The sequence below is a fragment of the Tachypleus tridentatus genome, chromosome 10 (assembly GCF_004210375.1).
Source record: "Tachypleus tridentatus isolate NWPU-2018 chromosome 10, ASM421037v1, whole genome shotgun sequence".
In the NCBI taxonomy this organism is placed as follows: Eukaryota; Metazoa; Arthropoda; class Merostomata; order Xiphosura; family Limulidae; genus Tachypleus; species Tachypleus tridentatus.
In genome coordinates this window covers 60,090,267-60,102,595 of record NC_134834.1, presented here as the reverse complement: position 1 = coordinate 60,102,595, position 12,329 = coordinate 60,090,267, and the positions used below count along the sequence as shown (strand labels likewise).

Genomic DNA, 12,329 nt, shown 5'->3' with positions numbered 1-12,329 from the left:
AGGTGTTTTTAAATTTGACTTTTTATGGCAAAAATAGACAAATTATTCATTTGATATCTTATTCAATATTGTAACGACTAAAGTTATGTCTGAGTGAATGAATATTGCTACATAGATAGTTAGGTTATTGTAATTTGCATATTTATTATATAAAGGTACTTATGGTATGATGAATATTTTTATTACATTTGGATCACTTCTAAGCAGAAAGTTTAGTGTCAACATTTTTTCAGTTAATGAAATCATCATGTGGTATCTACTTCAAGACTTTAACAAAATTTGTCATTTAGGTGTACCATTATTGAAACATCAACGACGTATAAATGTATATCTTTAGATTAACATTTATTTATGTATATTTATAATGCAATACTAGTCTATTAAAATTATAGAATTAATTTCATCATTTTTAACATCGTGGTAACAACCAATAAATATGAAGCTGACCTAAAGATTATCACAAAATATTGTTTTTGGTGTATGTTTTTTTTTTTACATATGCTATTATTGCATTTATTTGAATATTTTCTTTTACAGTATTAAAATTTTTGGCCCCCTGGTAGCTCAGTGTTAAGTCTGAGAACAATGCTAAAAGTCAGGGTTTGATGCATATGGATACTCACTGTGTAGCCTTTTACTTAATAATAAACAAACAGTTTATATTTTATGCTTTCTATATGATTTTGATTTTCAGTTTACTTTTGTTTATTTACAAGAACATGTATTTTTAATACAATCTGTACCATCCCACTGGACAGCTCTCTATAGCTAAAAAGTAACATGTCAAAGTAATGTATTTCTGGTGTTTAGCCAATTAAAAGCTACACTGTTAGAGCCATTTATGGGCTTTTGTTGATGAACAGATGTTGTTAGGGAGGATTATATTAAGTTTTGCATAACCTGTGTCACACTTCTAGGGACAGGAAATCACTGATAGTGCATGAAGCAAACAACTATTTTTTTGTGTGTCTTGTAAGTAAATTTATATTCTATTCTTTCCTTAGAATTTTTTATTTTATGGTATTTGTATACTATTAAATAATGAATACTTGTGTGTTTAATTATGAGGGTTGTTTTGCATTGCTAGCTTAGTTTGTGGATGTATGGTTAACTTGTATCATATTATAGCTGGCTGAACCTTTTTACATTATTAGGATTACAAGTGAATAACTGAGAGTATCCAGCTGATGATTCTTTGCATTCAGTGATGTTGAGAAAACCCACTTGTGGAGAAAAATATATATGTAAAAACAGCTTGTTTGGGTTGAAAATATTTTATGTAGAGGAGCGAACAACGTTTTGATTTTCTTGGGTCATCGTCAGGTTCTCAAAGAAAGAAAGAGGTAACTGACCGGAAGCTGACCACATGTTTGAAAGGGGTTGTGTAACTGAGTGTTGGAATGAAGAGGGCATGCTTAGATGTTTGAATATATAATTTTATATTATTTACTTTATTATTTATTATATTATTTTTAATATAGGTATGAAGGTGTTCCTCTGTATTGGTTTATACATCGAAACGTTGTTCGCTCCTCTATGTAAAAAAATTTTCTCAACCCAAACGAGCCATTTTTACATATATAGATTCATTGCATTGTAATTATTTAAGTTGTTTTTTTAGTTCATGACCAAGTCAGAGTGGTAAATTAGCAAAATTACTTATAGGATTGATTTCAGTTCTTGTCTTCGTAGGTAGGTTGAAAGTTAATTGTAATTAATCTGTGTTTAGTTATATCGGAAAGCTTAAGTTCTGGTGGTTTAATTCATGTAGCAAATTAGTTATAATGCTAATTTTAAGAACTTGGCTTTAGTTTTTAGGTTGCATTGCTTTAAGTGTTGAGTGGTAGATATGTGTTCACTGGATATAAATTAATTTTAATATTTACTAGTACCTTCAATTTGCTGGTTGTATAATGTAAATAATTAGAGTTTATTATGTTAAACACATCTTAATGTATTAACATGTCATGAATATGTAGTTCAGTGTTAAGTCTTCACTGATATTTTTAAAAAGAAAAATACGTTACAGTAACAGTTTTATAAAAATGTAATTGTTACTAAAAGTGAAGTACTGATTAACTTTATATTTCAAATGATAGCACACAGTGTTTGAGAAACTTTACATTAGCTTTTGTGCTAAACATGTAAATTGTTGAAGGTTCTTCCTGCTTCACTAAACCAAGGTTGAAGCAATAACTGAAATTGTGTTGATTTTATACATTAATTATTTTGTTACTTAATTGTCGTGCACTTTTACAAAACATTATTTGACAGCAAAAGTAAGATATTTGTTAATTGATCCATAAAAACCATATATTATTACTTGCCACCTAAATTACCCTTTTTTTTTTTTTCCTAGAATGACTTCAGATTATAAAATGAAAATATATTCATCTTAAATAACTAAGCTTTTAACAGTGTATCTAATTATAATGAAATTTAATTGTTTTATTACCCTTTGAACCATGTCTGACTAATGTCCATGTCAGTATAACTGGTAAATCACGTGAAATGTGCAGCTTATGTTATGCTATCAAATTACATTACCCATGAATTACTATGATCTGTTCATTTACTTGCTTCATAAAATATTTTTATTATATTATTAATATTTAGTTACCTGATCTAATCTTGCACAACCTTATAAAATTAATGTTTTTGCATTTTTATTACTTTTATAATGACAAAGAGTAAACACGAAAAGCAAGAAATAAAGTACTTACCCAGTCTTCCTTTTTCTTGCTGGCAGTTGTTGTCATTGACACTTAACCCTAGTTGTTTATACTGATGGTAACAGTGTACAAAATAATTTTTATTTAATTAACTAATGCACCAAAGAACATAGACTAATAACATGCAAGAAGTAGATAATTTAACCTAATTCTTAAAAATTTTCTATCTTTCTAACTATGTGAAAAAGCAATTATAAATTCATCCAAACTAGCCATTAACTTCCCCTTGAGAACAAAGCTTGCACTCTTGAGTGAGACTGATGTTTACGTGTTTAGAACAGTGATACAGTACATCCATTTGGTAAATGAAAACTTTTACTTTCTATTTGTCATAGTTAATATGCAAGTAAATGTAAGAGAAAAATCTTAACAAATCTTGAAAGAGAGTATGTGGCAGGTTGGTTGTAATTTTTTATTTGTTAGCTCTGTGTAACTAAACAAAATTTAAGGCTGTTAAAGTTATGATTTGCTTGAGCAATGATGATTTTATAGTGAGTAATTTAGGTTAAATTTTTTACTTATTGGAGGGGTGGTAGATAAAATGTCATATGTTACACTAAGAGAAATTAAGGATTTTTAAAAATATTGTCTTGTGGAATTAATAACATAAATCTTCTGTATATATTAGTAAAGTATAGCTAAGATTTTATGACATAGTAATTGGTATTATGTACAAAAATAATAGTTTAATAAATTTTTAATTATAAGACACTAAAACTTTGACATGCAGTAAATGATACCTGTGGTGAGAAGGTTAATGTTTAGCAGAAAGTTTTGTTTAAAATTATTTATTTTTACTAATTTTCTGTGGAGTTCCTCTGTTAATGAGAAAATGTAACACAAAGCATGTGTTTAAGTATTGCATTTACAAGTTAATAATGATGAAGTATACATTTTATTTCTTGAAATAAAATCATATATGTGATGGCACACTTATGATTATACATTGGTTTGTTATTCTTTTCTAGCAAGGTTTAAAACTATGATAGCAAACATTTACTGTGATTTTAACTAGCAAAAGAACCGTAGTTCAAAATTTTAACAAGCATTTTATTATTAGTTTACTTCCATTTTTGAATTTGAGCAAAGTGCACGTTCTTGCATAAAAAATGTTATGGTTCAAACTGAATGTTGACTGCTTTTAAACTTTTGCTTAAAAATTACAGATAATTACAACCATAAAATTATACCTGATTTTATTCACATTAGATTACTTTCAAAACAACTTTTTTTGTATGTTAACATTATTTCAAATTTCCGTACTCTTGTAGTCAAATTCTATGAGGTAAGAAAGCACACAAAATACAGAAGTTTTCAAAGTATCAAATGCCTTTTAGTTTTAGTCTTCTACACAAGCATGAGAATTTTTTAAAAATATTTTATGATTAAAAGTTTTTCAAACTTAAACTACTTGGAATAAATTTCCATTTGACTGGAATCTAAGTAGGAGGCTAACTTCAGTTTTGCAAATATAGACGAAACAATTAAAAAGTATACTGACGTTGTTGCCAAAAGAACTTGGAACAGTGTATGTCCTAAGAAAGCAGAATATGACTGATAAATATAACTCAAGTTTCATTTGATATTTAAACTTGTATAGAGTTTAGAAAAAAAAAAAACACAACTGAATCATATTTTAAATAAATAAAGCTTTAAAATAATATTAATTGTGATTTAGCCTATGCAGTTGTCATATTGGTGATTGAAGGTGATATTGTCAGTTGCCAGTACCAAACTTTAGAGCACATGCCAAAATAAAGTATGAGCCAAGCAGTTTCTGTGTTTCCATTGTTGGAGACGTGAAGTTTGTTATTTGAATATTAATGTTATGTTTATTTTATTGCTTAGGGAGGAATGATATTTTTGTACTAAAGTGTTTGTGGGAAGGTCAGTCATTTTTGTACAAGAAAACTCTTAATAACTTTTCCCCAATTATTTTAGACCTCTCGTGTGCCACCTCATGGGCTTCAAGTAATTACACCACAAGAGATGGATCAAGCTTTACCTGCAGGTCGCACGTATTTTACTAATGCCCAAACTGGTAAGTCAGAACACTTTGAAAACAATGGTAATATATCTTTATTGTTTTGTTTTTATAAATTTAACAGCATTAATGGTAAGTCTGATGTTTATTCATTGGTTCAGCAGCTGTTCATAAAAAAACAAAAGTACATAAATATTCAAAGGGAAATACATGGTCTTTCATGCAATGGGAAAGTTGTTATAACCATTTATAGCAGAATATTAAGATGAAAATTAACATTTTTTAAAAAATGAAGTATCTTAATTTCTAATACATAAATCACATTCAGTCACATAAATTACATTAGGTTTAGAGCAACATTCAGCAACAAAAGTTTTGGAATTTATTTATCTTATGAAACCAAAATCAGAATTGATTACAAAGCAAAGCTATTAGGATATTTGTATTAAACAGGTTGACTGTATATTGGAAATTAACTGTGATTATCTTAAATGACTTACACACATATATGGATGCACACACAAGTATATATATTTTACGGTTGATTAGATGGTACAAAATTATTTAGTTTATGTTTTTATTCTGACAGCGTTGTTTACATAGGCCTGAAAACTCCTTAAATACAGTTAAAGTAAGGTTTGTCCTGTAATTTTCTTGAAATTTTAAAACATTCCTTGAATTTGACAAAAACGTTTTAGAAATTCATTTAAAGGACATTGAACAATTCAAAATCTTAAATTTTACTTAATGTATTTTCTTTACCTGTTTGGTTGTTTAAAAAAATCTAACAAAAAATATTGGTATCATAAATTGGCTTAGCAACCAATAGTAAGCAACACCAATTGTCATCCAGAATATTTTGGATTTTATCACTATTTCAATGATATGAAGCATGCCTGAACTCTGCTATTAAAAGAGTTAAAATGTTATTCTCTTTATCATATGTAATTATATATAGTAATAATATGAAACAGTCATGGAAACAAGGGTGTTATATGAATATGAACACAATAGTTGTCAAATGTTTCCACTAGGGGCATCATTGTGACCTAATTTCTGAGAAAATACTCCTGCAAGATGTGTTTTACATGGTTAATGATATGTGGAGGAGTAACATCCTGCATGAGAAACAGTGTTTGTCATGTTTCATTGCTGCAGGTTTGGGACTACTCTGGTTTCAAGAATTGCATGGTAACATGCAGTGTTGACTGTGCAGGTTTTCAGTCCATGTACTAATATTACACCAAAAAGTATGGACCATTAACAAAGCAACCTTGTTAGTATTGTGGCAGTGTGTAGGAAATGTTATATATGGCATAATTTCTGAACAGATGATGCAGTGGCACACATTAACATTTCCAGAAAGAGTGAAGTGCGCTTCATCAATCCATAAGGTATTAGCAGGTCATTGTTCATTAACTTCCAGGTTTACTAAAATGTGGCACAAAATATCAAGAAGTTTGATTCAATCCATCCTCTTCAGTGTTTAAACATGATCAGTTTTGTAAGGAAACGTATAAAAAGTTGACCAAAGAGCCTCATGAACAGCTGAAGTTGGCAAATTGGAGATATTGGGTAACAGTTTCCAATGCTACAACCATGTGCATTTCTACTGGCTTGTTCTGCTATGGTATGATTTACTTCATCAATAATTTTAGTAAGTATCAATTGTCAATTTGTATGTATTTTATCACAAGTTCACTATTTCCTTAGTATTTTTATGAAGTAACATGCAGTAACACTAAAGGCCCATTGGGATGTTATGCACCGTATGATATTTCTTTAAAGTTGTCTTAGCATTGCATACTTTGTTGTAGTAATATTTAACTAACTCATCTCTCTGCACACTTGCGAGTTTCAAGATGGTTGAATGAGCTGCACTGCACTTGACAGGCCCATTGATATCCATAGGAAATATGTGAAAGAAACCACAGTGGTGCTTCATGTGGCTTAATGTGACAACTGTGTAATTTGCATTGTGAGATACAATGCTCTGAATTGTAAAAATTTTCTTTGTAATTACCTTGTATGTAATAGAAACATTTATTAATTCTATGCTACAATTCATAGTATTTGTATTTTAAAGTTAAACTCTGCCATAACTGGTTCTTTGTGCTAAGTTATATATGCAAAAACAGCTCGTTTGGGTTGGTCTGACAATGACCGAAGAAGGTCGAAATGTTGTTCGCTCTTCTATGTAAAATATTTTCTCAACCCAAACGAGTCGTTTTTGCATATATATTTCTCTACAAGTGGGTTTTCTCGACATCACTGATTATTTGTGCTAAATTGTTCCTAAACTTACATATTGGTTCATCTGATCTTATTTGTATCAATGAAAAAGAAAGAAATAAAGTTTAGATGTAAGTCCTAGGTTATAAATATATTTAAGTGTAATTATTGGTTGAAAAGAGAACTATTAAAAACTAAATTGTTACACTTGAATGTGTAATCTGCCACAATTTTTGTTGTTGATTTTAATGTTTTTGATGGTATTATTCAGTAACTGAGCATATTATCAACCTGGGATTCCATTATTCATATCATATTACAGAAAGAAGGGGAAATTATGTATCCACATTTCTTTGAGTGGGGATATTTTACAAACACTCTTATAATGCATCCACAGCCCAGTCAGACAGAAAATAATCCAAGAGTTGTTAGTGGTGGGAACTGTTTGCTTGCTACTTTGCCTTTAGTCTATCAATTCAAAATGTAGCTTGGACTTTGTTTTCAGTAGCTATGAATAAATATTCAAAAACAATTGAACTGTTATTAAATATGATTTAACTAAAACTATTCGATATTTATGGTAAATTTTTATAAAGTACTGTTAAATTATTAAATTACATATTAAAACATTTTGTATACTAAGCACTGTTGTCCATAATCCATTTGCACTTGTTGTCCTTAATCCATAAGCCAGTTTTTCCTTAAAATTATGCATTACTTAATAAATTAACTGATCTAAATGTGTAGCACAAAAAACATTGTTGCCTAAATACGTAACTATATAACTGTATGTTGTTTCACATTTCTACTTATTTATCCATACCTAATTGACCCATAGTCGTATTTTAATTCTGTTAGGCCTCCCTTGTGTGTAGAAACTTTTACACTTATCAGATACAGTTAACAAAGGCCCAAACCAAGTAATGCTGAAATTCTAGAGCATTTTATTAGACAACGATAACTTGCACATTGTAGTGACTATTCTTTCCATTCACATTCAGAATTAATTTTTTAAATTGACTTAGTCATGATATGGAATGACCTAACTACATTTATAAGAATGTAAATAGTCCATATGATGCAAGTGAAGGAAAGTTTTAAACTGGAGATGGGACACTGTTAGCCATCACCAGTGTCCCTACAGGCCTCTGTTAAACATATAATTGATGCATGGAGTGTTGCTAGTTTCCCTTTTTTAATTTTCACATAAAATGACAAACTATGATATTGCATGTTACATGTACACTTTCTACTGTGTGTGCTTGGTGAAGCAGAATTTTGGTGTAAAATGTGTCTGTAGTCTTTGGGTTGTAGTTCATTAATTAATATATTGTACTGTTATATTGGAACATTGCAATAACCAGTAGTTATTGGTAAATTTTTGTAGTACTAGATAAGACCCATGCATGTGTATACTGTGATCAGGAAAATGGAAAGTGGTATAAAGAAAATCATTGAAGTCAAACTTGTTGAGAAAATTGTTAATTTTTCTTTCCTTTGATTTGTCTTGATAATGAAAATTAGCAAAAGGAGCTAAATGCTGATGGAAAAATTGATAAAACTCTCAATTAATAATTGATTGAAAGATGAAAATTCTATTACATTTTTGGAAGCATGAAATGGTAGGGAAAAATTTAATTTTATTTATTTGCAAAGAAGACTACAAATTTATAGTATGCCAATAAGTCTGTAATCCATAATTTGAAGTAATAATGGTATCTATAGATTACTGGGTTAAATGTAAAGTATGTGATTTGGATATTGCATTTTCTTAGAATTTTTTGTTAACTCAGGATTTTAGATTTTTTGTAACTTTATATCTAGGTAAAACTTTCAAGAGTGGGAAATTCTTTTAAACCTTACTCATGCTAATAACTAAGAGCATTAAAATAGTTTGACATATTTTTGTGTTTGGTATATTAGTAATATCAATATCAGATACTTTGTACCTTGTAATATATTTTTTCCATTTTTGTCCTTTGAAGTTCCCCATATCCATGAACCTGTACAAGTGAAAGATGCCTTACAGTGTAGTAGTGTGCAAGTTGATGCTAAACAAAATATGCAAAAACTAGTACAGAAGAAGCTAGCAATGTCACAAGATCTAGAGGTCCCCTCCTCCTTGTCTGGAGAAGTGCAGTCTTTAAATTGGGCACATCCCCAGACAAAAACTTCTGCTGCTGCTGCTCAGACCATCTCTGTCAGCATCCAGGCAGATGTTACAAGTCAAGAAGCTATACAAGAGTGTAGTGAGATGAGAACTGGTGGAGCATATAGTGAAACAAAGGAAGACAAGGACTTAAAGCCCTGTGAAAAACTTGAGGCTTGCATTAACACTATGATGAAGAAAGCTGAAAAACTGAATCCTAGCCGAGAGGAACAAATAATTCAAAAACAACAAATTCTTGAAGAGCTGCAGCGAGTTGAGAGAGAGCTTCAGGAAAAGGCCCAAACACAATTATACTTAAGTGCTCAACAGCATCAGCAACACCATATACAAGCTTTAGCTGCTGCTTCTCAGACAGTCTCAGCAGTTCCTATCTCTGGTGCTCTTACTCCAAGCTCTAACTATGGTCAGCAAGTGCTACTAGCCAATACCACACTTCTTGACATGGGGCCACTCTCCACATCTGTAATACCTGACTTTTCTGGAGGTCTTCTAAGCCTAAAATCTGCTGCACACTATATTACTTCTCCAGCTACTTTTCAAACTCTTCAGACACAACAGTTGTACCAACAGCCAACTGTTCAAAGCCAGTTTGTTAGTCCAGCAACTTCTGTTTCTGAGCATGTTAAAGCTAGAGTTAACAAACAAACATCTAAACAAGCCAAAAACAATATACTTAAACAGCAACAGTCTCCTATTTTACAAGATCAATCTCAGCCACTTCATTTTTCAGGTAAAACACTTGATCATTCTGAAGAAATAGAAAAGATGAATATGAGAAATGTGGCAATATCTGACTCTCAGTATTTGTTACAGCAGGCTTCCCAACAACAGTTTATGTTTTCAGATTTTTCTCAAAACTTGACAATGAGAGGAAGCACTCATCTTTCTGAAAGCCCTTCTGATATATTGTTGCAAGCTGCTGGAAGCATTAGATTTACTATGGATCCAACCCAGACTCATTCAGTTCCAATCATAGATCCTGTAGCTGTCAGTCAAGCATTAGCACTTCAACACCAGCAGTTACAACAACAACAACAACAACAACAGCTTCAAAATCAGAAAAGTGCACAACAAGAAAATAAAAGACAGCAGTATGGAGAGAAACAAAATAAAGCTGTGAAAAGTAAGAATTCTAAATCACAACAAACTCAGCAAGTAACTCAACTTGTAGGTCACCAGCAGTTTGTTTTACAGCAACCTCAAGTTCAAGTGAATACCAGATCATCCTTATCCACTTCAGAATCTTCCCTTTCTTTAGTGAATAACCTTTCAATGGATACGACCAGCATTTCTGCATTAGGAGGGTTGGTTCCTCCTTCATTTCCAGTTTCTTTAGCTTTACCTGCAATGTATACCTCTTCAGCTGCCAACAGCAGTTCTCGATGTGGAGCAGTGTTTACACCAAGTTTTTCTGTTGATGATGGCTTGATGGTGACCACTCCTGCAAGAACTCTTCATGACACTTTAGGTGATATTTTATCTAGTGAGTGTAGCTTTTGACTTGTTTTGTAAGGTGGTGTATAATTTCTTTTTTGTTTGAAATTTTGTTGTTTTGTTGTTTTCTTATAGCAAAGCCACATTGGGCTATCTACTGAGTCCACTGAAGGGAATCAAACCCCTAATTTTAACACTGTAAATCTGTAGACTTACTGTTATACTAGCAGGAGACTTGCTCTTTTAGCAACTTTAAATTTTCTACTTAATAAGGTTTCTTTTTAATACATATTATCAAAACAGATGTTTATAATTAAGTGTAATTGAGCATTTTAACTTTTTTCTGTAGTACAGTGCATAGAAATACTTTTGATTTGATAAGTGTCTTAGTACACACAGTGCAGTTTTAAATATTTAAAATGTCTACTTCCAGAAGCAAGTAACTTATTATAAATTTACAATATGATACTTCCCTCCTCTCACAAGATTAGTGGTTCTCATTCATTGTTGCCCCCCTATATGTGAACTTTTTACAAGTCTTCCTCTCTCTCTTATTGAAATCAAGTGATTTTAATGTACCTCTCATGTAAATCATCATGCATCATTTTTCACCAATATGAGCATAGTGTCCTCATGTGATGCCTTCTATGCACCTCTACCAAACTTCTCATTTGACAGCACTTGTGCTTGGATGTTTCTTTTTCAACATAATTTCAATTTGAGATATAGTTTCTTTATGAAGTTTTTTTACTTTATAAATTTCTCAGTTTTCTTTAGAATTACTTTAATTCTACCTTGTTATAGTCATCTCACCAATAATACCAGTGGTCCATTATAACCTTGACTTGTGCCCTTTCTCTATCAATGATGTCCCTTTGTCAATAATGTTTGGGTTATTCAAGTTTTATTGGAAGGATTCAAGACCTCATTTCTTGCAACATCTCCTTTTTCACCATTTCCTTATCTCCACCTTGGGACCCCATTGTTTGTCAGTGTCTGTCAGATGCAGTTCAGAACCTCTTAACAGGCTGTCAAACCTGTTCCCTGCCACTCACTAGTTTTTCCCCCTAACTGTTTGTTGTTCCCAAGAAAATTTATTTGGTTCCCCTCCGTTGCTTTTACTTTTTTCCTTTTTCACTATGGAGTCCTATCTCAATCTTCTGTGGGCATTTCCTCCAAATTTATGGATGGCACCAATGCTTACCCTGCATATTTTTGTTTTAGTGTGGTCTTGACTATATCTTTGTTCATCCCTCTTTGGATTGTGTATCAGTTTTGCACCCTACCCTTTTGGCTTGCTTCTGCACCTTATGTTGGGGGGTTAGGGCTTTTGCTTTTCATATTCTGGCTCATTCCACAGTTGGTCAGTCGTACTTGCCAACTCCTTCAAGTGGCTGCTCAGGTTGATTGGTTAATTAAATTTGAGAAGTCCTGACTTGTCAGTTTGAGTGTCTTTTTTTTCAACACTCACTTCAGTTGGATTCAACCTTTTCTTCCCAGACTTTGATCTATGGAATTGTTAGTTGATCAGTTCCTATCTGCTCACTTTCTGCAAAGTTCTGTCACCACGATTAATGTAATTTTGCTCAGGATCCATTGGCTATCCAAATTGCACTTTTTCCTTCCCTAATGGATGATCTGCCTTGGTAGTTAAACAAGACTCATACATTGGTGGGCATCCTGCTTCCTCTTCATTGGCCAGATTTACTTCAGGGCTGGGTGCATGGGTTAGTCACCAGGAAGCTTCTGTTCATTGGTCTGACAACGAGCAGTTCTT

General features: G+C 31.7%; 1 protein-coding gene across 1 annotated transcript in view; it reads left to right on the top strand.

Moving 5' to 3' along the window:
* LOC143229380 (ankyrin repeat domain-containing protein 17-like) overlaps positions 1-12,329 on the top strand; it is a 126,934-nt gene that overhangs the window by 56,971 nt on the left and 57,634 nt on the right. The window contains 2 exon segments of the mRNA XM_076461621.1: positions 4,674-4,773; positions 8,934-10,601. Of these exon segments, the coding sequence (XP_076317736.1) occupies positions 4,674-4,773; positions 8,934-10,601 (1,768 nt within the window).